This window comes from Dipodomys ordii, unplaced genomic scaffold (assembly GCF_000151885.1).
Source record: "Dipodomys ordii isolate 6190 unplaced genomic scaffold, Dord_2.0 Scaffold24, whole genome shotgun sequence".
NCBI classification, from domain to species: domain Eukaryota; kingdom Metazoa; phylum Chordata; class Mammalia; order Rodentia; family Heteromyidae; genus Dipodomys; species Dipodomys ordii.
Window position 1 is genome coordinate 16,682,696 of NW_012267240.1, and position 25,237 is coordinate 16,707,932.

Sequence of the window (25,237 nt, forward strand, 5' to 3'; positions counted from 1 at the left end):
TAATTTAATTTTATTTTATTTGTGAAGGTTTCTGGGAATTTTATATGAATGAAATCATGCAATATGTAGCCTTTCATGTCTGCGTCATTCACTTAGAATAAGGTTTCCAAGTGCCTTCCACACTGTGGCATGAATCCGTGGTCTCTTCCTTTTTCGTGTCAGGGTAATATGCCATTGTTCGTTGATGTTTACTTCAACATTTTCTACAACAGTGTACGCTCACACAAACTCACACTGGGCCTTTGCTCTTGCTGGAGTCCATACATAGTTGCAGTTGCCTACTTGATTTCTTTCTGGTATTTATTCAGATGTCACCTTAAGATGTTCCCTGACTACCCTGCTAATAATGGCCACCTTGTCTGCCTTCTTGCTTGTTTTACATTTATCCTGAGACACTGTTATCCTCTAACTCACCATGCCTTATGGTTTTGTTGTTGTTGTTTATTTCTTATTTGTTTGCCTTGTCCTTCAGAAGGATGTACAAAGTGGTTTTATTTAGTACTGCATCCTTGGAGTCTAATACAGTGCCTGACTTGGGGTAGATGCTCAGCAAATAAAAGCCTGCAAGCCGAGAGTCTAATGCCACATCTTCACCCACCACGAAGGTTAAACAGGTCTGCTAGTAGGTGGGGAATGGCCTCAAAGATTGGAATGCGTATAACTCATAGGGAAGAGCAAGACATTTGTAAGGGAGAAGGAGGAGGAAGGAGGCTCTGTACCTTTTTACAGCTTTGATTTGTTGATGAAAAGCATAAAATATTGCTCCCATCTGGGCTCTGCTTTGATTTTACTTATTGTCTGTTAGCGCAAAAGGCAGCTGTAAGCTAACGGTAATAAGATGTCAAGAGCTCATAGCTGGTGTCCTGCAGATTGCTGGACACTTCTGGTTCACCTGGATTCCTCCTGTTTTTTCCAAGCAGGAACTGTTAGGCTAGGAAACCCTGACTGTCAAATCCTGGAACTCGTGCTCTTGAGATGTTAGCACCTTGTTTCTGCTGAATTGTGCAATGCTTAGGGAACGCTAGAAGATTTCCCCCCGCTCCCTGTTTTTTTCTTCTTTCATTCATTTGTTCTTTTCTTTTTTTTCTTTTTTTTTGGGGGGGGGGGGCTGGTCATGGGGCCTGAACTCGGCCTGGGCGCTGTCCCTCAGCTCTTCAGCTCAAGGCTAGCTCTCTACCACTTGAGCCACAATGCCACTTCCAGCTTTTTTTCTTTTAGCTTATTTATGTGGTGCTGGGGAATCGAACCCAGGGCCTCAGGCATGCAAGGCAAGCACTCTACCACTGAGCCACCTTCCCAGCCCATCGTTTGTTCTTTTCTTTTTCAAGGATTTATTTCTTTCTTTGTCAGTCATGGGACTTGAACTCAGGGCCTGGGTGCTGACCCTGAGCTCTTCTTGCTCAAGGCTAGTGCTCTAACCACTTTGAGCCACAGCACCACTTCCAGTTCTTGAGTGGTTAGTTGGAGATGAATCTCATGATCATTTTTCTGCCCAGGTTGGCTTCGAACCATGATCCTCAGATCTCGGCCACCTGAGTAGTTTAGGATTACAGGTATGAGCCCGGCTTGATCGTTGCTTTGACAGAGGGATATATATGATGATCTGGGAAAGCTAGCCTCAGAGAGGCACGGGGAGCTCCAGAGGCCAGGGTTGACCCTTGTGAGAAGGAGGCTGTTCTAGGCAGCCTGCTGAGAAGTCCCCAGTTGTCCTATGGTCCTGTCACCTCCCCTGTCTCCCAAATGATAGATTCTCAAAAGTCCAAAATAAGCTGATCTACCACACCAGGATTCCCCTAAGGCAAAAGGGTAGAAAGCAGCACTTTAAATAGGACCGGCCTTTCTGGAAAGACTGGAATGCTGGACTTTGTGTCACCACCAGACATGTCCCCTTCTTACTGGGATGTCTGTGCTCCAGCCAGAGGATGCCTGGAGGGAGAGCATCAGAGTCCACAGGTCTGCACGCAGCAAGCCTCCTTCCGCCAGCTGGACTGTCAGACCCACCCAGGAGAAAGCCCAGGCCACGCCCTCTCCTTCCTGCCTGTAACTCCCCGGGGTAGTGCAGCCTGCAGGATGGAAAACAAGCTGCAGACCTGGCTCTCCGCCTCCATCACTCCCTGGCTCAGGGTCCAGTGGAGAAGCCAGAGCTCACCCCTGAAATCTGAGCCGCACGCAGGTGCTTCCTTCCAGGCCCACCGTGGATCTACAGGGCCTTCCCAGACTCCACAAAAGTGGGGGGAGAGGGCCAAGTAATTCTGGAAGAACCAGGAGTTCTGAGTGTAGACACACTGCTATTAAAGTGATCCCCCAACAGCCCTTGCTGCTTGTTCCTGGTCTTTGTATTTTGTTTTTCACAGATAAAACTAAAGGTGGAATACTGTCATCTTATCTTTTTGAAGTGTGATAGTTTTGGGGTTATTTTAGCTTTTTTTTTGCTTGACTATTGCTTTGTTTTGTTCCACTGGGAATTGAAACCAGGGCCTTGAGCTCAAGTGTCACTTGAGCCACATACTCCAATTTTCATTTTACTCTGTGTGCATGCGCGCGCACACACACACACACACACACACACGCATGCGCACCAGTACCAGTACTAAGCCTTGACCTCGGGGCCTCAAACTCCTACCACTCTATTTTGCTCAAGGCTGGTGCTCTACCATTTGAGCTATACCTTCAGTTCTAGCTTTTTACTAATTAATTGAAGGCAAGAGTCTTACTGATTTGCCTTCCCTGGCTGGCTTCAAATCTTGATCCTCAGATCTCAGCCTTCTGAGTAGCCAGGATTTACTGGTATGAGCCACTGGCACGCAGCTTTGTTTTTATTTTACTTTTGAGGTAGAGTCTTACTAACTTTGCCTGGGCTGACCTCAAACAGCGGCCTTCCTACCTCCATCTCCTGAGTGGCTGGCAGTATAAGCACTTCATACTTTAGTTACCAGAGATAAGTTGTATTTCCCTTAGGCCAGTTACCAATCCATTCTCTGCCATTCATCTGTGTCTTCACTGGGTCGGATGAACCTCCACGAAGGGATCAGGACATTTCTACCCCCTAAAAATAGAAAAATACTACTTTTTTTTTCTTCTGAAAATCTGTCCTCCGAAGCAGTCCAACTGTGCAACAACAACAACAAAAAAAAAAAACCACTTTGCAGGTTCGTTGTATGCACATATGAAAAGGTCATAATGCATCCCATTTTTAAAAAGCACTCAAGAAATAAAAAGGGGCCAAATAAGAAAGAGCAATGGAGGGGGATGAATATGACCAAACTGTATTTTATGCATATATAGAAATGTCACAATGCAACCCATCACTTTGGACAATTAATATGTAGCCATGAAATAAGTTTTAAAACCACTTTATGGCAGTCCAAAACCAGATGTTCTTGCTAAGGCGTGAGAAATGACCCATCATAATTCTCTCCCCAGCTGTACCAAGTGCTTTGCAGAGCCATTAATACTAGCCCACTTTAAAGCATTGCATGCAAGGCACAGTACACTGGGTGCAGTTTTCCTCAAGGAAAACTGAGCACCTGCTGAGCCAGGTGCTGGTGGCTCACACCTATACTCCTAAGTACTCAGGAGGCTGAGGTCCGAGGATCGAGGTTTGAAGACAGCCCAGGCAAGAAAGTCCAAGAGACTCTTCAATTAACCTTCCACAAAATGAAAGTGAAGATGTGGCTCAAGTGGAATAATGCCCAGGCCCCAAGTTCAAGCCTTAGGACTGGCACCCAAAAAAAAGAGGGAGTAGATATTACAGCAGCCCTCCTCAGCACCCCTTTAAAATATTTACATATGCCAAAGCTTTTCTGCTCAAGTCATTCTGCAAGAGAAGCCAAGGTGCACTGGAGAAAATAACAGAGAGGCAAGCCTCTGGGGAAAGGATAGAAAGAAGCCAAGTGTCACAGGGAAAAATAAAATGGCCTGTTTCTCTATCGGCTCATTGTAAAGACTCGTTAACCTCTTTCTTTTCACTTCCTAATGATCTTAAGCCAAAGAAAGCTAAAAGGTTTTTGATGGGGCATAAAAAAAAAAAAAGAGGCCATCCATTAAAGGGTCGAGGCTGGTGCTCTGGGTATCTGTCATTGGATTAACTACATCAATTTGGAGCTCCTGTTGTCTGACAGAGAGAGGAAGGCAGCTGGGGGTGGGGGACCATCTTGAATTGCATTAGGTCTGGCTGCAGAGAAAACTTAAGCATTGTTTGGTTTGCTGGCTCTGTGGTGGTCTCTGCAGAAAATAAACTCTGGGAGGCTTGTTGCAGGATGGGTGATACAGGGTATACATCCTCAGCTCATCTCTTGGAATGATGGTTTTTGTATTTTGGAGGGCAGTGTTGGCCTATTCTGCTCTGATTAACACTGAGTTAGGCTACAGTAGGATTCAAACTTCTCAGTCATCAAGTGGTCAAAGCAGATTCTGGTCAGAATGCAGCCTGTGGATGAATTAGCTGGGTAAATAAGAAAGTACAGCAAGCTAGCTAAACATGTAAGTACTTGGGTAGACTTGTACTTGCAAGGTTTAAAAAAGAAAAAACAGTGGAGCAAAAAATGGCTCTTATTGGTTTAGGATGTGTTGTTGTTGTTTGTTTTTGTTCTGACAGTAGCTAAAACTATCCTGGTTTAGCCACCCAAGTACCAGGATTATAGGCCTGTATCAAAGAAAATTGCACAGACCTGTACCTTGGGCTAAAAGTTGCTTAAAGTAAGACCTGTGTTTATTTATCTTTACATTAAGAATAACATAGTATAAACAATGCAAGGGAACAGACTTAAGGATACCTAACATTTATTAAGTTCTGTGTACCAGGCACCATTTGAAGCATTTGGTATGCATTCATTCACTCATTAGTGCAGCAGCCCTCTGTGCAAAGTGTTGTTTTAGTAGTTATTTCAAAGATGAAAAGGTAGATACAAGGGCTGCTAAAGATAAGAGTTGGGCATGATGGTACATGCATTTTAATCCAAGCTATTACAGAAGGATATAGGAAGATCATGATTTGAGGCTGGCCACAGGCAAAAAAAAAGGAGACCCTACCTAAATAATAACAATAGAGAGAGAGAAAAAGAGAAGTAGGATTCTAGCTCAAGTAGTAGAGCACTTGCCTAGCAATAATGAAACCCCAAGTTCAAATCCCAGTATCACTAAAATATCATTTAAATTTTCAAGGCGTATAGCCACTGTGGAAGTAGCAGGTAGTATAACTATTCTGTACTATCTCTCAAAAATAGAAAACGTTTAAAGCCAGTGATTTTTAAATTCAATAGAGAAGCCGGATGCTGGTGGCTCACACCTGTAATCCTAGCTATTCCGGAGGCTGAGATCTGATGATTGTGGTTCAGAGCCAGCCCAGGCTGGAAAGCCCATGAGATTCTTCAATGAACCACCAAAAAGCTAGAAGTAGAGCTGAGGCTCAAGGGTTGGGCATGAGGGTAAATGAGTGCTAGCCTAGCTTTGAGAGCAAAAAAAAAGCTCAGGGACAGCGCCCAGGCTCCTGAGTTCAAGCCCTAGAAGTAGCATACACACGCGCGCGCGCACACACACACACACACACAAAAGCAATGTGGTGATCTCTGGATCTACAGGGCTGACTTGACCTATGCTGGGAATGTGGGGTTACCCACATACTCTATTTTAGGGAGCTGGGATGGAGAGAGACTTAACAGGATCATTGTCAAGCCAGGGTTTTGCTCCTAAAACAACGAGCCATTTGATATGCAAATCAGTAGTGATAGCCAGGAGTGTGAATTATTTGGGGCAAAAGCTTGAGACCTAGCTTGTCCAAGTGGCACAACACAAGTGTTTCTTTAGAGTCTGGAGTGGAACAGTGACAAGGTACAGCTCTACCATGAAGCTGTTTCTATAGTATGAACAGGCTGCTCAAGACCCTTATGCAGCTGTGGTTTGTATTCACTTACCTTGTGCATGTCGTGTGTGGGCCTGGGTGCGTGCCAATACTGAGCTCTGTCTCTGAGGTTTTTTTATACTCTACCACTTGAGCCACAGCTCCACTTCCAGCTGTTTGTTGGTTAATTGGAGATAAGAGTCTTACTTACAGTGTTTTCTGCCTAGGCTACCTTCGAACTTTGATCCTCAGGTGTCAGCCTCTTGAGTAGCTAGGATTAGGGGCACCCAGCCTTGTCCATGCTTTTAATCCTCTCTCTAGATGGTTTCTGATAGCTGAGACTATGTGAATGTTGTGTAAGTGGTTGTTACACTATTATCTGGGGAAATGATGACAAGTAAAAGGTCTCTGTGTGTGCACTAAAGGCACACTTTTCTCTCAAATATTTTCAGTCTTTGGTTGCTTCAATCAGGAGATGTTGACAGTGGGAGTGTCATGCTCCCCCCCCCGACTTTTGGCATTTGACAGCACACAGGAGTCACCCACTATTTGGATGGTTAGACAGATAATGAAGATAAGGGTGCTGCTACACCTTAATGCCTGAAGAACTGGCTTCAGCCCCCTGCTTCAACCTGCTTTTGTACACCTGCTTCGGTTATCCCTAAAACTAGTTGAGCCACTATAGCAAAGCCCATCCAGAAGTTGGCCACTGATAGGTCATGCCTGTCAGACTAACTATTCAAGAGGATCAGAGTTCGAAGCCAGCCCAGGCAGAAAACTCTGAAAGACTCCTATCTCCAGTTAACCAGCAAAGACTTGGAAGCAGAAGTGTGCTCAAGTGGTAGAGTGCCAGGCTTGAGTGAAAAAGCCAAGCAAGAGTTCATGTCTCAATGCTGGCAGCAGACAGCCCATGACAAAAAATCCCCTGCCAGCCCAGCCCAGCCCAGCCATGGTGTCTTCAGTGGCACTTCCTATTTCAAACTCCAGCTGGTTCATGGTCAGCCACTTCCTCCTTTTGTCCTACAGATGGGTAGAAACTCGTTTTTATTTGCTGGATGTACAAATAAACCTGGCGATTCCTGAGCAGGCAGTCTGCTTGAGGAAAGGGGAAAGAGCAGAAGTGAAATACAGAAGTGGATCTTTTTTTTTTTTCTTTTTTCTTCTTTTAGTCTGTGTGTTCTGAACTTGGAGATTATTCCTGTCTGCAAGTCTTAATTCTTCTCATGAGAGAATTCCTTCCTGGTGTTTGGAAAGGGCCCAGCCTTGCTCAGACCACCAAAGCCTGGTCACTTGCAGAAGTAAGCCTTTCCTTAGCCAGAGCTTCAACTATTCTTGTTTCAGTTGTTGTCAGAGCATCGCGGTATATAAAAAAAAGCCCAGTCACAAAGCGTGGGTACCAACATCAGTTACTTACTTCACCTCTGCCCCTTCCCTAATCTCTGTCCACTGGGGCTGCTTTATCTTTGAAGGGAGGAGATGGGCTGCTAGGATTCCACATAATGGCCCCTCTGGATGAAGCAGGAAGTTACTCATTGGAAGGTCATTAACCGACATGGTGACTCAGCCTTGGGGACAAGGAGGCACCGAAGGCTCCCTGAAGTCTTGGTCTAGAGTCAGAGCCACTACTAATCCAAGCTTCCTTTCAAGCCTTGATTTCTACAGCATCCTGAATACTTCCTCCTCACCCCACCCCACCCCGCCCCCACGAATGCACATGTAATTTCAGAGCTCAATAAACAGGGGCTGCAGAGGAAATCCAGGGAGCAGGATCAAGGCCCTTTCTTCTACTCCAGCTCTCAGCCACTCACCCATTATGGAGATCCAGCCAAGGGACCCGCTGATAGGAACCAGCCATTAAGCACCTGTAGTATCCTCCATTAACACCTCCCATTTGCTGTCCCTAGGTAAAAGTTTCCTATCTTCTGTTTTATCCTTGAGGACACTGAACTTCATCTTGGGAACCTGGAGGGCCACACTGAGAGTCCCAGCAAGTCTAGGTCAGAAGCTAAGACCTTCAATCTAGAGTTCCAATGATGGTGACAGACAGAACCATGTCAGTGACACCGCTTCCAAAGAGTTTCTCAAAAATTTTGTTGGTTTTGTTTCAATGCTGGTACCAGGGCTTGAGCTCAAGGCTTGGGTACTGTCCCTTAGCTTTTTCATTCAAGTCGGACACACTACCTACCCCTTGAGCCACAGCTCCACTTCTGGCTTTTTGGAGGTTCACTGGAGATAAGAGGCTCATGAACTTTCAAAGCCAAGTTGGCTTTGAACCTGGATCCTCTCATTTCAGCCTCCTAAGTAGTTAGGATTACAGGTGTGAGCCACCAGTGCCCAGCTTGAGGTTTTCATTTTCTGTGAAGCCACAAATCACTCAGGCTATTATTTTTCACCCTGACTATCATTTTTTTTAGTCCTTGGCTGAAAGCTACTGAATATTGAAACAAGTATGAGGAGGAAGCTAGATCTCCAACATTAACGTTGACAGTCTGTGAAGAAAGTAGTCATTGTGGATAACTTACAAGATTTGGGGTTCTGGCTTCCTCTTTCCAGTCACATTGTTGCTCGTTTGTGAAAAATCGCTCTACTTGTAAAGCTAACCACCCATTAGTGAGCAAGAGTTGTTCCTACTAATTGACGGAGGCGTGGGAAAAGCAGCATAGTTAGAGGCTGGAGTAATTAATGGTCCAGGTGCCCTTTACTTCAGTGTCTGGCTCCTTCACTATCATGTGTGGCCCTGAGCAGTTTTTCCCTCATGACTCTTGGCTTCATTTTCTTCCTTGAGAAAATTTCCCCTTCACTCTCCTTGGAGGAAGTTAAATGATCAAAGAAATGATGTATCCAGAGCTTTTTAAAAAGATGCCTAGATGAAGTGCATTAGAAAGGCCTTGATTTGAATAGGTATTAATTACTATAGCCTTTGCTTATTGATAAAACTGCATAGTTGAGCTTTTAATCAGCTACGTGGGCATAATTGGCCACAGGAGTTACACAAAATCCTAAGGGAACATACTCCATGTGGTGTGTTGCTCTGTAGAGTCACAAGTACCAATGACAATGTGTGGTGGCATGTGTCCTGTAGCCAAACCCAGGAATCTTCTGTGGAGTGATGCGAATGGTGAGGGTCTGTCCCAAAGCCAGCCCACTCAAAGCCCATCCTACCCAATTTACATTAGAGGTGAGCTGCGCACAAATGGCTGTGCATATAATCCCAGCTACTCGGGAGGCTGAGATCTGAGAATCAAGGTTCAAAACTAGCCGGTGCAGGGAAGTCCATGAGACTCTTATTTCCTGTTAGCCACCAAAAAGCCAGAAGTGGAGCCATGGCTCAAAGGGTAGAGCACTAACCTTGAATGAAAAATGAAGGGACATACCCAGACCCCTGAGTTCAAGTCCCAATACTGCCACACAAAAAAAAAGTGGGGGGGGGGTCCTTAGGATTGCTTCTTATTATTTTTGGTCGGTCTATCTCATAGTGGAATGCTGAGCAGCTGGTGGGAGAAGGCTCTCAGATGTGGGGCTGATAGAACAGAAATGTGCCGGACCCCCATAAAGGGCACCGTATCTTTAGAGCAAGTGACACCTGGCCCTCTCACAGCAGCAATTGCTTGTGCCCTCCCTGTCTTACTGCATTCACACTCCTGCTCCTCCACGCCCAGCTCCACGCTCTCCACTAAGTGAGGACAAGCGTTCCCACACGTCCTCCTCAGCCCTCCAGACCCTCCTCTGTCCCCATACAGCGATCCAATCCTGAAAAGCTACTTACTCATTGGCCTGTTTCATTTGCACACAACAATGAATGAATTAATGAATGCTTAAAGCAGACATCCAGGGGATTGGTTGTTCTGCACCCTGTTAGAAAATTTTCTGCAGACAGTACATCATGTTAGGGACATGCCGGGGAAGCAGGGGCCAGAGGCAGACACCCTCCCCAGGAAAGCCTCAGTGGCTGCAGCCCAGCAAGACCAGATGGGCCCTTTGGCAGACACGCGAATTTCCACACAGAGCTCAACATCAGGGACCACTTAGAGTGAAGGCTTGGGTTTGTGTTTTATTTTGCAAGGGGCTGGGGAAGGAGGCGTTGCCAGGGAACCAGCCCTCTGAGCATTTGGTTCTGGGGCTCTTTATCAGGCAGGGAGTGGGCTTCAAAGGAAATGCACACATGGGTGTTTTGTTTTTTTCTCTCATGCACACCTCTAGCACACAGGTGCCAGGTGTGGCAGGAGAGGCCAATCTTCCTGCATGTCTAAGGAAGAGTGGGCTTGTAACACAAACACACACACACACACACACACACGCCCCATGCTGCCTAGCCAGTGCAAAATTCAAACGCAACATATTTAGACTTTCAAGATGGCAGCAGCAGAATATGCTTTTTGAGTGAAGGGGCGGTAGGTCCCTCACTAGGTCAGACTGTCATATCCAACTGCACTTTGCTTAGTCAAAGTCTCTTCAAGAGGGAGTATCAGCCAGGCACCCTTTATTCAGATCTAAAGAGGAGCTAGCATGGGGTAGGAAGAATAAATCTGCATACTCACATAGAGATTTCCAGCACATATTTAATCTAATTTTTAAGCTCAAATGAAAACTGAACTAAAGCTGAGTGTAGGCAGATCACGCCTGTAATCCTAAGCTACTCAGGAGGCTGAAATCTGAGGGTTGCGGTTCAAAGACAGCCTGAGTAGGAAAGTCCATGAAATTCTTCTTTCTAGTTAATCACTAAAAAGGCAGAAGTGGAAACATGGCTCAAAGGATAGAGTGTGAACCTTGATCAATAAAGCTAAGGGACAGTGCCCTGGCCCTGAGTTCAAGCCCTAGTACTGGCACAAAGAAGAAAAAAAAACTTGGAGATTGGAAATGCAAGGACAATTTCTTTGGTTGGTCTGGAGTCATTACGTGCCAGGAAGAAGCAAGAGCAATCAGGGATGATAGTATTGTCTGAATCTGTTGAGTGTTAATGCCAATAAGAGCTAAGGTTCTGCTGCTGCTGAGATCCTCTTTAGTAGGGCCATGATTGCCCTGACACAGATGGGAACACTGAGGCTAATGGGACCACTGCTGCATTTCTCCCAAGAGCCAGCAGCCCCAATCCAAGCAGTCAAGCATCAAAGCCCCAGCGCCTGGCCAGGCTGGTCCACACCTGACCTGTAGGACACGAGGCTGACATCATAGAGCCCCTTGGTGCTGGTGTTTATGTGTCTACAGCCAGATACCTGGCACTTGGGATCAGAGAGGAAGTTAGGGTGCTTCCATGGAAGGATGGATAGTTACTTGAACATCCATCTAAGGGGAGCCAGGGACACAGGGCTATGTATTAGACAAGTGAATCCTCTACAAGGGAACATGGACACAAAGCTGTCTGGGCTTTGAGTCATTTGTTCTCAGCAGCTCTCCTGCTTGGAATTGACCTTTGGTGGGTGGCTCACATGTAATCCAGCTACTCAGGAGGCTGAGATCTGATGATGGAGGTTCAAAGCCAGCCCCGGGCAGGAAGGTCCACGAGACTATCTCCACTTAACCACCAAAAATGCTGAAAGGGGAGCTGTGGCTCAAGTGGTAGAATGCTAGTTAGCCTTGAGCATGAAAACTTAAGGACAGTGACCAGGGCCTGAGTTCTCGGTCCTTCCACAAAACAAAACAAAAACAAAAATTAGAGAAGTTTCTATTTTGGAATGACGTGCACTCAAAATCATGAACAAATGAAGTTGTTCCTCAAGAAGAGATGATAGATGCCCCTAATTCCCTAGTGCTTATGCTGGGAAAATAATTTTAAATTGCAGCAGGGAAACTTTGGAGAGAAAAGAAGGTATAGCCACTCTAGAAACCAGGTTTTTATTTCGTCCCAGTTTTACATAGATGGCAAATCCATTGGTCGGATATTGACTGCCAGTACTCTGGGCCTGGACAGATGAGATTGATAGAAGCTGGGCCCTGTGGCTTACGCCTGCGATCCCAGTTACTTAAGAGGAACTGGTCAGGAGGAACGTGGCTGAAAGGCAACCCTGGGCACCAAGTTATCAAGACCTCATCTCACCCACTAAGCCAGGTGGTGTGGTTCCCTGTCATCCCAGCTACTCCACAGATGGAAACTGGGAGGATGGTTAGTCTGAGGCTGGTCTTGGGCAACAAATGTGAGACTCTATTTAACAGATTAACGGGAGTGAAATGGGACTGGGGGCATGGCTTTAGTTTAGCCCCCAATATAAGAGGGAGGGAGAGAGAGAGAGACTGGGAGGGAGGGAGGGAAAAGTTGATGAGACCCAGGAAGGTGGTCTGTATGGTGGAGGAATCATGGGCAGACAGGCCTGAAGAGGGTCAGACTCCCACATCAGGGCTCTGGAACGAGACCCTAAAGACGCCCCTGATCTCAGGGGTTCGCGAAAGGGGTCTCGGGGGCGGGGGGGGGGGTCCAGCCACTGGCAGGGGAAGGCCCACTCACATGCTAAGCCCCCCGCGGGGGATGGATGCAGCCTCCGTCCCAGTGGATACCGATGCGCGCGCAGCCTCGGCCCAGGCCTCCCGGACGGACGAACAGACGGACGTCCCCGGCGGGCCGGGCAGCTTTCACTTTCACCCAGCGTGGGTCCCGGGGCGCCCGGGACACCTCCAACTTGCAGCCGCCTCCCAGCCGCGCTGCGCCCTCCCAGCGCCCCGGGCGTGGGGTCTGTGCGCCGGGGTCCCACCGGGCCCTGGCCGCAGAACGCTGGCTTGTCTTTGTGCTGCACAAAGCCGAGGGTGAGCGCGGCGGGCGCGCGGATCGCGGGGTGGCCGGGGACCCCCCCCCACCTCCCTCCTCGACCCTTCCTGCCCCGGCAGCCTCCGCCCTGCGCCTGCGATCGCGTCCCGGGCCAGAGCACATTAGCGGCAGGAAGTGGAGTCCCCGATGGGAGGCTGGGAATTTGACCGCCTGCCCATTTCAGCACTTGAGGGGAGGAAGCGCCGGGACGCAGCCCGCCCTCCGCCCGGCGAGGGTGGGCGCAACGCTCCCGCCCCCCTCCCTCCCCCCATCCCCTCCCCCCTCCTTGGAGGGAAAAGTCTGCGGAGCAGGGAACTGTCTTACACCACTCAACAAAGGCGCACCGGGAGGACAACTCGAAAAAAGAACTTGTTTTTGTTTCCCCTTAAGAAATCTGCAGGGAAATCCACACCCACGCTGCCTGGGATTTTGAACCCCGGAGTTGCTCTGTGTGCGCGCGCGTGTGTGGATGCCCCAGCGGGGCTGGAGGCACCAACCACTGCACGGGCTCAGCTGTGATAAGGAAGCTGCCAGCTGTGGGAGGTGAAGCCGTGAAGAAGGAGCGGCTGGTGAATTTAAACTCCCGTTGTTCTCTGTCCAGATATTCCAGTGGAGGCAGCTGGAAAACCTGTATTTCAGGGAAAAGAAGTTTTCAGTGGAAGTCCATGACCCACGCAGGTAAGCTTGAAATAAAAAGTCCTTGTTCTCGAGAGCACGGTAAAGCATGCCATTGATATGATGATGATGATGATGATGATGGTTGTGCCTTTGGGATCCTTGTTCAGTTTGAGAGGAGGGTGGAGGGGGAGGAGAGGGAGGGATTGGGGAACCTTGGAGGACAGAGTTCAAGTCAGAAGGTAAAGCTTTATGTTGATAAATGCTGTGTGTGTGTGATTAGCGATTCCAAACTCTGGCTTTATCCTACTTGCTCTCTGCATATGTGTGTCTTGCACGCCAGGGGACTTAGCAAGAATGTCAGTGGCACTTTGGAACAAATACCAAGTTCGCCTGGGCAGTGGCTCAGTCCCTCTGGGAAGCTGTCCCAAAGAGCAGGCCAAAAAAGCTTGCTCATCGGAGCTGCTTAGAGTAGGAGAGGATTTCAAGCAGGACAATTGACACTAAAAGGAATTTGTCACTAAAGCCATTGTTTTCTTCTGGCAGTTGTACTCTTAGGATGTGAGCGTGGTGACTGCGTGTACAGACGCACCATTGTTTTTCCCTCCAGAGAACACAGGGTGAAAAATCTGTGTTTCAAGTCCGGTGCCAGACAATAAGTTTGGAATGCAGAGTCGGGCGTGGAAGGGGTCCGGGGCAACGTTTGCCCTCTGCTTTTCCTCTTTGTCTGCTGGCAGGCCCCAAACAGCCACAGAATTACTTAGAACCAGGCTGACACCTGAGAAGGAAGGCAGAAGAAGCACATTGGCAGAGTAGCCTGGGGAGACAGTCCAAAGTTCTGCCGCTCCAGAAAATCCAAGATGAACCTTTAGGGACGGGTGATACCCAGTTGCAGACGGAGAGGAAGAGCTGACATGAATGCCACTGCACTCTTGGCTCTGATTCCATGAGACAAGCTGCCGTGCCTTCCAGGGAGCATTGGGGACTGGAAGACGCATCGTACCCATGACAGGGCTGGGGGGGGGGGTGCGGCTGCCTGGGTTCCTGCAGCTGGTGATAACTCCTGGGGATGGTGTACAGCTTACCTCGCCCTGTAATCTGCCCGCAGCAGCCTCTCTAGGCCACAGCTTATCCCTGCCCCCACAGTACCTGTGGGACTAGCAACTGGAGTACATTCTACAGGATCCCTGTGCCTGAAGTGAGGTGCAAGCAGGAGCCTTGAACAGAAGGATAGCTAGTGGTTCTCAGGGTCTTGCTGTATACACGCCAGTCCATCTGCACAGCCCCACAGGGAGAGGGGCTCTCCAAAAAGAACTCAGCCAACAAGAAACGCAGGGCTGTTTTTCCAGGTGAATTCTATCATAGCAGATTCTTCACCACCATGTGAGAGTCAAGGAAAAATCTAAGAGTGAAATGAATGGGTCAGATGCCAGAGAAAATTGAATAAATAAATATTATTTTCCATGCTTGTCCTCTGCTGGGAATTCTGCTCTCTCAGAAAGCACCTTGGACAAATCATTTTAAGCCGCTATGTGTGTGTCTGTATGTCTGTGTGCACACATGCACTCACTGTGCATTATCATCCCTATCAGCAAGGCAGTATAAATTTCCTTCCTTTCCCCAAGATCCAGAGATAGAGAAAAAGCATCCAACCTCAAACCTTACCACTAACTGGGCTTTCGCTTATTAAAACAAAAGGAATCTATCCCATATGTTCGGGGAAGCTTCTGTTTGGACACTGGGCTTGTGGTGGTAGGGTACAAGGGAAACACCAAGGCAGGTCCTCTTCCTTGAAGAACTTTTAGCAGAGTTGGGGTGACAGGTAGAAGAAGGAGCTGACACTTTTGGGGGGGGAATTGAGGGGCCCTCTGTAGACACCAGTCTAAACATACACATTCCTTCAGTGGGTCCTATTGTTATTCCCGCTCTACGTGTGGGAAACTGAGGCACAGAAGGTATAGTAACTCACTGTAGATTGTAAACAGCCAGTACACAGTACAGACAGGGTTTGAACCCAGAGGTCTGCTCCACTGTAACTCAAGGCAGAGTGCCAGATAGCATAAACCCTAAGTGCTGGGGGATACAGATGCCAAAGCAAGACCAGCTGGTCTAGAGGGGCTTCCTGAGAAGAAAATCTGAGCTGAACCTCAAAGGGTAACTAGGATTAAAGCCAGGATGTGGGCTCGAAGGCAGCTCAGGACACCAGGCAGGAATGTCCTTCCTCATCTGAAGTCATAAAGCAGACAGGAGGAGAGGACCCACAGGTGGCATGCTGAGCTTGGAGTATGGCCAGCTCCTCTAAGGAAAGTAGTCCTCAGTTCGCCATGTTTCTTTTTCCCAGAGATGAGCAGGAAAGCAGATGAGGCCCACACTAGCTTCAGCTGGAAGGAAAAGACTCTGGATGTCCAAAGAGAGGGAATTGCCTCAATCCAGCTAGTTCCATGGCAGAGCCACCCACTAGTTCTTTCCACCTACTAATTCCCCTCTCGTGGGCAGGTGGAGTTTTTAATGTGGCATTGGTCTCCCTGTTGCTTGCTGCCTTGCTTATTGGGAACAGGGAGGTTCATCTAATTGACTGTACCTTGAGGTTGACCTTGCCTCCTCTAAGCCAGGGAGAGAGCTGTTCATAGCTGGGAAATGCCAGGTAGAATCAGGTCATGAAGTCATTGGTGGGAGCCCGCAATGACAGCAACATCACTCGGGGTCAAGGGTGCTTGTGAGGGCCCACGGGACACCCGATGTGCAGTAGACTTGGTCCATCTACACAGCCTGACTCTCCTAATCCACCTCAGTTTCTACCAGTCTCTAATAGACTGAAATAGGGCAAACCCTACTTCATCAATAGGCAAGTCAGTGAGGTGGGAAGGGCCTGAAAATGGAGATTTGAGTGGAGGAGATAACTCACTAATGGAGGAGAATCTGATTTAGATGGGTCCGGGGAGCCACTTAACCTTTTGTCACTTGTATTACCTAAAAGCCAGCAGCACCCAGTGCTGACCACTATCCTCCCCCCCCCCCCCACTTTATAATTCCTCTTTCTAAATCTCCTTCAGTTTTTCTGGAAAAAAAATATATATTTATTCCCAACTCTAGCAGTTGCCCTAGAAACCAATCTTTACCTCAGGTCACAATGTTCAAAACTACAGAGACCTGGTGGGGAAGGGAGAGGCCTCCTTCTCCCCCCTCCTCTCTACTTGTTCCCACCATACACACTTTCCCTTAACTTTTGTTTGAACTCAAGAGAGGAAAGCCCTGCTTAATATCAGGTTTCTAATCACCAGATTTGAATTTCTTCTTAGAAGCAGGTATGAAGAAGCCGGAAGTGTTTTAAGTTTTAGACAAGGGGGAAAAAAATGGGCTATGAGGGGGGAGGGGGAATGCTGTTATTCACAAATCTTCATGCTTCATTACCTATCTTCCTCTTGAAACCATACATCTTTTTTTCTTCCTCCTCTTCTCCTGTGGGTACCAGGGCTTGAATTCAAGATTTGAGTGTTGTCCCTTAGCTTTTTCTGCTTAAGCTTGGAGCTCTGCTACTTGAGCATGCTCCCACTTCCAGGTTTTTTTGCTGGTCAATTGGAGATAAGAATCTCTTGCATTTGTCTAACTGGGATAGCTTTGTGCTGAGATCCTCAGATCTCAGCCTCCTGAGTAGCTAGGATAACAGGCACGAGCCACCGGCTCCCAGCATGAACCTTACTTTTGACATACAGATCAGATACCTCAGTTCTACCCAACCTGCATTATCTGTCTCCCTCATACCTCACATGAACTCCTCTCTCTTTCTCTCTCTCTCTCTCTCTCACACACACACACATACCAGGACACATTCTCAGGTTTCATTTGTTCTCAGATTTTTATCTCCCAATCATATAAAATATACTTCACTGAGAATATGACCACATAGCTCTTTTTCTCCAAAACTCCATTAACATGTGAATTACGTTGAGATCGGAGCTTTGTCTTCATTTTAAAACTCTTGATTGCACCTCTCTACTCCACACACGTGTATTCTCTTTAGACATATAAACGTCTACACAGTGGCCAGGGGAACTGATCAGCTTCTTCCTCTCTGCCTTCCTCCTTCCTTCCTCTCTCTGTGTCTTGGCTCTCCAAGCTTCCTTGCCCTCTTGAATCTACTTGGACTGTTGAGGTAGACTGATATAAGTCTAGTTATCTTCAGATGCTGTGACCTGTGGCCCCCAGGGAAGAATTCTACTCCTCTTCACTAGAGGCAACGTTTACCTGATTCGTGGAGAGCTTTTCACCTTTCAGAGGTTTGCCTTCGCCCGAGGGAGGAGCTGAAGATCAGGAAGTCCTCCAGCCTACAAAGATCTGTCTTATCCCAGAGCAGGAAGAAACTTTCAGAGCCCTAAGAAGTCAGTCACACACATGTGCCTGTGTGCCTGAATCTGTGAGTGTGTGTGAGCGCACACGTGTCTGTGAGCTCCTCTGTCCCCTTCATACCAGGGCTTTTAGGACCCCATGGTTCTCCTATAAAAGCTATTTGACGAGCAACTTTGCCCACCCTGATCAATATAAAAACTAATGACTCTCACTTTCCTAGGGCTTCGGTGACCAGGAGGACCTTCGGACACAGTGGCATTGCAGTACACACGTGGTATGCGTGCCCGGCGTTGATCAAGTCCATTTGGGCGATGGCAATTAGCCAGCACCAGTTCTATCTGGACAGAAAGCAGAGTAAGGTAAGTGCGCAGATTTGGAAGCTGGCCTGGGGGCAGGAGTTTAGGGGTGGGAATTGGATGGGTGGGGAGGGAGGTGCCCTGTCTTTGGCCTGAGTCTTGCACAGGTAGGCACTTGCCTCTTGGGGCTTCAGGTGGGAGGGGAAAGGGCCGATTCCTCTTTAAGAGAGGGCATGTCCATTGCTACCTGGTCTGGGGCTCTGGCTCTGCTACCATTGTGGCTACTCAAGCAGCCTGCTCCAAGCAGGCAGAGCCCAAGGGAAGAATTCCCAGCCTGCTTTGGGAATTCAGAAGACACTCTGAGGAGCAGACCTTCCAAATGGAGCCCTACTGGTTGTTTAAACACTGGGATATTGTTTTGTTTTTGAACAAAAAGAATTTTTTTAAAAAAAGAGTTAACTATTCTTAACTCATAGACACCACTTAACTGTTTAGGTTAATTGCTGTGAAAACCCTCCAGGCTTTTCCAACTGCCAACTTCATTTCTAAAAATGCAAAACTGGAAAAGCAAAAGCGTGTGCGCGCGCACATACACACACACACACATACACACACACGTAGCAGCCCTGTTTCCCTCTGGTAGAGCCAGAGCCTCAGGCATTGGGAAAGAGCCATCTGTCCAGGAAGATTCACCCACCATCCCCAGCCCAGACACAGGGCTGTGTTTGTGGGTGGGTGGGAGAATGACGTGTCCCTGGTTCACATAGGGCTTATGTCAACACTCTGCCCCCTCTTACTCCACCTGGCCTCCCCTCCTCCCCTTCCAGCCCCCTGTAGGCCACTCCTACTCAGGTGACTCTGCACTAGTCCCAGCATCCTGCTGCTGGGAACACCAGCCTTGGCCTCCTGCTGAGTGGGTCCCCCCCCCACACACACCCATGGAGGTTTCCTTTCCCCTTGGGCTCTTTCTCAGGAGCTGGCTGAGAACTCTGTCCTGACTGCACCAACGCCACTAGATCAGTGCCCTCTTGGGCTCTTTCTGTTCTGCCTTGTTTTCCTTTATTATGGGCTTTTCTTTTTCTTGGAAGGAGTTGGGGTCAAGTCAGGGCAGGGGATCAGAAGAAAAGAGCAAGAGAAATTGTTGGGAGGGATGAAGCGCCCCCCCCCCCGAGTTCCGGTGACAATCACTAGCTCCTTTGTCAAATACTGTTTCCTGTTCTAAGTCTTCTTCCTGATTGTTTTTTTTTTCTTTTTGGTCACTTTCTGGGGTGACTGTGCCCCAGGGGGAATATTTTAGTGGTAGGAATTATGGGACTATCTGTAACTCTCCTGGTGGTTGGTGGCCCCGTACACAAAAGTGTAAAGCTCAATTAGATGGAAAGAAACAAGGCCGAAGGGTCTGGCTCGGGCTGAACGTTGAGACAGTGCGGGGCGGGGGGGGGGGGGGGGGGGGAGTGGGGGGGGGGGGGGGGGGTGAGGGCAGCACCCGGCTCTCCTGGGCTGAGAGTTAGAGGTCACCACCTTTAAAAGTTGATTCACCCCATGTGTGGTTCGGCAATGGGTGGCAAAAATGGAGGGTTAGGAAAATGTCTTGAACCCCACTGCCAATTCCTCTTGAACACACACACACACACAACCATACATTGATATCAGAATCTGAAACGGAGAAAAATATGTAGCACATTTCAACTAGAGGAAGGTATGCCCTTCCGTCAGTTGAGGTCCTTGTGTCTGTGCCCTGGCTGTCTCACACAGCCTGTTCTCGGGGGTCCTTTAGCCCCCACCCCCCTTCAGATATGGCCCATACCTGGGCAGCATTGCCCAGCAGGTTTCAAGGTCAGCTGCTAGCATAGCAAGCGAATCTCAGAATGAAGCCATCCCAAATCACTTAACAAACAAGCATCTTTTAAGAAATAAAATCAAATGCCTATAGCATTAAGATCTCAGCTGTCATGCTCAGTACCCTGGGGGACAGAAGAAAAGTTCCCCATTCCCAAGGGGAATAGAATTTCTCCCCAGAAATCCTTGCACAGTCAAGAATGTTCTAGAACTCGTGCTTTACTCCTAGGAACCAACTCTTCAACTCAGAGACAGTTGAGGACCAAATTTCCCTACTTGAATATTAGACAGCTCTGTTTTCTAGCTCCATGACCTTTGACAGGTTTTGTGGGAGGAGGGGTGTGCACAATGTACACATGTACCAATCCTGGGGCTTGAATTCAGGGCCTGAGTGCTGTCCCTGAGCTGCTTTGCTCAGGGCTAGTGATCTAACACTTGAGGCACAGGTCCACCTCCAACTTTTTTGGTAGCTACTCAGAGATAAGAGTCTCACAGACTTTCCTGCCCAAGCTGGCTTCATACTGTGATCCTCAGGTCTCAGCCTCCTGAGTAGCTAGGATTACAGATGTGAGCTGTCCCCCCACCTGACTTTGAACAGGTGTTTTATATATTCATATGTGTTTTTCCCAACTAGAGAACGGGAAAGGAACCCTCTGACCTAAATTAGTAGCTGGACAAATGACACAATGTTTGTGAAATTGTGCTGTCTTTTATTAACACACTAATTAGTCTAATTTACTGTATCCTGCCCAATGCTTTCTTCAAGTTGAAATTCTCTCAAAGACCCCACATTACATCAAAGACGATGACATTAATTCCTTGTAGGAATTACATAACACCTTTCGTCTTTGGAACTTCATTCTTCACTGAAGAAGGGATCCATGACTAGTGATCTGTCTCTGGTGGGCTGTGTGGCTTTGGAGTGAGTGATAACTGATGGGCTTGAGATGGAAAAAAAATAGCTTTAAATATGTCTGGACAGTCCGTGTGGGCTGGCATTTTGGCTTGGCTTCACACTCTACTGTATGGGATGGTGCCAACCATTCCTTTCTCTGAAGTGCTTCAGCAAAGCTCAGGCCTCCCAAATGATGTTTATCAACACCAGAGACAAGTGTGGTCTAGTGGCTTGAGTCAGCGAAGGCGGGGCTACCAAGACAGCACATGTGCTGCCCTGACGTTCAGGTCACCAAAAATCATTTAGGAAAACTCCTCTGTCTCCCTCTCCTCCCTTCCCACCTCCCCCCCCACGCCCTCACCTCCCTCTCCTTCTCCCTCTCCCTCTTCCCTACTCTTTATTCATCATCACCCTACACGTGTACATAAAGAGATCCTTCCACTATCAAACATCAAAGGCAGAGTGGAAGGGAGGCTGTTGTACTGGCCGGTTTCCTGTGGCTCATTCCGTAGGAGAGGCGATGCAGTTACTAATTATAATTGGTAACTTATATATGCTGACCCTCAAGATCAGAAATGTTGTCAGCAGGATCCCAGCAACTCCGGCAGCCCAGAGCCAAGAAATGTTTGTAAGACTTCAGAGGAAAATGTTTGAAAGCTTAAATTGTTTAGAGACATCAGACACTTTTCTTCTGAACTCAGAGTAGAGCCTGAGTTCCAAGGCAAACATCTTTCCTCCTCCTTAATCTTTTCTAAGTCTTCTTAAGCTTTTCTTTTTCTCTCTTTTCCCCAATCCAGTCAGCTAGTATTCATTCCATCTAGAATCAAAAGAAGAGTTATAAACACGATAAAGAAAAGAAAGCCCAGGGCTGGGAAGGTGGCTCAGTGGTAGAGCACTTGCCTTGCATGCTTGAGGCCCTGGGTTCAACTCCTCAGCACCACATAAGCAGAAAAAAAAAAGCCGAAAGTGGCACTGTGGCTCAAGTGGTAGAGCACTAGCCTTGAGCTGAAGAGCTGAGGGACAGTACCCAGGCCCAGAGTCTAGGCCCCACAACCGTACCCAAAAAGAAAAAAAAAAAAAAGAAAAGAAAGCCTGACCTACAAAATCATCAGTGACAAGATGATATTTAAGGGCAAGACTCTCAAAGCAAGACATTCGGCAGTTTATGGTTCTACCCTCAGTTCTTTTGGGTTGGCCCAGAGATGATACCTTGCAAAGAGAGAATCTCCCAGACAGTGTTCATTTTCTTGTTTCTCTCCCTCTACAGAATCTGTTGAGTCATTATGATAGTTCCATTCTAGAAAGTTCTAGAAACTTCTAAAAATCTAGAATCTTTAAATGGGTTATCTGTTGTTCCCTCTCCCATATTATTTTCTGCCTGTGAGACTGGAGTGTAGCAGGATTAAAAGGGGGAGGTTAGAGAACTGGTTTTCCATGTGATTAATGAGATCCTTAAAATACCAGGTCAAGCCATCATCTAACCTTATTTAGCAAATTACTTCCAGGCCCTAATTTATATCTTAGTCCTATTGCCATGGCTTTGACACATACCATCTAACTTAGTCTGTATCCCAACTCTGTGATGTGGGCCTTAAGATCTCCATATTACAAACAGGAATCTGAGGACCAGAGAGGTCAAGGATTAAAATCTGACGGTGATTGATTGGAAAGAGTCAGGAATCCAATCTGGGTCTTTCGGACTTCAGAGCCTGGCCCTTGCCACTATGTTACATCGGTCCAGGACTTATTATAAGTTATTGCTACATAACTATGTAAGTGTGGGTTTCTTTGTATGGAAACACCGGTCTTGGGAAAGAGTCTTGCAGAAAGAAAGGAAGTAATGGATTGGGCTCGCTCTGCTTGCTTGGGGGATAAAGCACAACCAGATGGATGTTGTAGATAGGCTGAAAAAGAAAGCCTTTTCCTGCCTTCTGCATCAAGCCACAATCCTGCAAGGCCTAGCAGCTGAGATTGTATTATGAAGAAGGGGACCCTAACCTGAGGACGGTGAGCTGGTTCTGAAGGCAAGGAAGAAAAATTGAGGTCAGAAAGAAGGCCTTAGCTGAGGGAGGACCAATGGCAAAGAGAGAGGAGAAGGAAGACAGTTCATACCAGGTAAATACCCAACATGCCTCAGTGTTTCCTCTGACCAACAAGAGTCTTGTTAACCGGAAGAAGTGTGCAGAGGGCGGAAGTGGAGGGTGGAAGTTGTTGTCATTCACCGGCACCACAACAACATCAGGCCAGAGGAAGGGCAAGGCCTCAAGCGGCCCTGGCAGCCTCTTCAGGACAAATGAGGGTGTCTAGGTGCAAAAGGAAGGCATAATTCAGGGGGAGAGGGCAGTGGTGTCTGCACCCCTCCGGAGCCTGCAGAATCTGCCTGTTCAGTGCCTTCCAGGTGTGGAAGGACCTAACCTTTCTCAGACAGGCGAGAGCAGCACAGTGAGCAACTGGAAACCTCAATTATGACCCTCACCTGGCTCCATCCCTGTATGCTACAGTTAAAGGCCCCAGAGAGAGGGAAAGAAGAGCAAATGTGTGGGTTATAGAAGTGGTTGACTGAAATTCATGGTATAGGAAAAGCTGATTTCCTGAACAATGACAAAAATAACAAAATGAGCAATGCATGGAGGAAATGCAATGTATTTTCAATGTGAAGGTGGTAAGGCAGATAAGATAGCTTTGCTTAAAAAAAAAAAGGCATGTTCAGAGATGGTACTGTGAACACAGTATTTTCTGATTATTAACTGCTGTGACTACTTGCCAAATCCAGCCAATTAATCTCTGTACTGAGTAGAATTTGATAGGAAGACTTTGGAGCATATATTCAGGTATCAAAATAGAAGCAAAGTCCATGGCAGATGCTTTTTGTAGGACCCAAGTATCCAAGTCAACAGTTCCAGAAGCTTCTATCCATAATACACCATGGTTACAGGCCAGGATGTTGACTTTATCCTTTAGATTTCCCCTTGGTCATCAGGCTAACAATTTAAGAGGTTTTAATCCTTTACAAACTCATTAAATTTTCATATATTTGTTTCCTAAATCTCCCGTGTCATTTAGAAAGCTGCAAATTCCTTTTCCTTTTTAAGCTCACAATCATTATAGTCACAGGTTGTCATTGATTGCCGTGTGTCAGGTGGAAAAGGAAGGGGGGAGAGGGGTAGGGAGAAGCAGAGAGGATGCCTTGTAGGCATTCTATGTCCCTGACCCAGCTCCCCCCACCCCCATGGTAGGTGGTTGTTTCCTGGTTTACATATGGAATAATGAGACTCAGTGAGATTAAGCCCGTGATACACTCTCTCTCTCTCTCTCTCTCTCTTTCTCTCTCTCTCTCCCTCCCTCCCTCTCCCTCTCTCTCTCTCCTGGCCTAGGGCTTGAACTCAGGGTATGGGCACTGTCCCTTAGTTTTTTTCACTCAAGGGTAACTCTGCCACTTGAGCCACAGCTCTACTTCTGGCTTTTTGGTGGTTAATTAGAAAGAGTCTCAGCGACTTTCCTGCTTGGGTTGGCTTTGAACTGCAATCCTCACATCTCAGCCTCCAGAGTCTCTAATGCTTACAGGCGTGAGCTCTGATGGATGGTTGCCCATTTTAATCTTCCTTCCTGTCTGCCTTTCTTTCTTTCTTTCTCTCTGTCTGCCTTTCTTTCTTCCTTCCTTTCTTTCTTCCTTCCTTTCTTCCTTTCTTTGTATATGTGTGTGTGTCTGTTCCTGGGGCATGAACTCAGTGCTTTACCACTAGTCATCTTCATGACACTCCCTAGTCACTCCTTAGTTGTTTTTCAGATCCTGTCTCATACATTTATCCAGGCCAGCCTCAGACCACAGTTCTTTTTTTTTTTTTGGTCGGTTGGCTTGAACTCTGGGCCTGGGCGCTGCTCTATGCTCTTCAGCTCAATGTGAGTGCTCTACTGCTTGAGCCACAGCACCACTTCCGGTTTTCTAGTGGTTTATTGGAGATAAGCATCTCTCGGATGTTCCTGCCTGGGCTGGCTTTGAACCGAGATCCTCATATCTCAGCCTCCTGAGTAGCTAGGATTATAGGCATGAGCCACCAGCGCCCGGCTCAGACCACAGTTCTTTAGCCTCTACTTCTTAGTGGCTGGGATTAAGTCATGAATCAGTGGGCCCAGCTTGCCCATGTACTTCCACAGCTTACAAAACCATAGGCAGAGGAATTCTATCATTTGAGCAACTCCTGTGCCAACTCTGCTCCCACAAAGAGTTTTGGTGATTAGCAGTTGGGCCAGAGGGTTGCAGACCTGCTGAATTCTAGGACCAGCAGATGAGTGCTTTCTGATCCCTTTTGAGATGACTGTTCCTTCTGTAACTAACCTGTTTACCTTTCCATTCCAGTCCAAGATCCATGCGGCACGAAGTCTGAGTGAGATTGCCATCGACCTCACAGAAACGGGGACACTGAAGACCTCGAAGCTGGCCCACATGGGGAGCAAGGGGAAGATAATCAGCGGCAGCAGCGGGAGCCTGCTGTCCTCAGGTAGGGCCCGCCCCCTTCTGGAGGACGGTGGGAGGAGTCTTGCTGATGAGTTCAACCCCAGTTGGATCCCTGTGCAGTAGAGATAATGGTGGCTTCAAAAGCTAGCTCTAGAAGGACTGCATGGGTGGATAAGAAAAATGTCTGGAAGTATCCAAGAGCTAGTGGAGAGGA

The 25,237-nt window shown here is 47.6% G+C and overlaps 1 protein-coding gene across 1 annotated transcript in view; it reads left to right on the plus strand.

The window, feature by feature from the left end:
- Frmd4a (FERM domain containing 4A) overlaps positions 1-25,237 on the plus strand; it is a 288,454-nt gene that overhangs the window by 215,941 nt on the left and 47,276 nt on the right. The window contains exons 12-14 of the mRNA XM_013014606.1: positions 13,177-13,253; positions 17,758-17,896; positions 24,925-25,066. Of these exons, the coding sequence (XP_012870060.1) occupies positions 13,177-13,253; positions 17,758-17,896; positions 24,925-25,066 (358 nt within the window). The remainder of the gene's footprint in view (positions 1-13,176; positions 13,254-17,757; positions 17,897-24,924; positions 25,067-25,237) is intronic.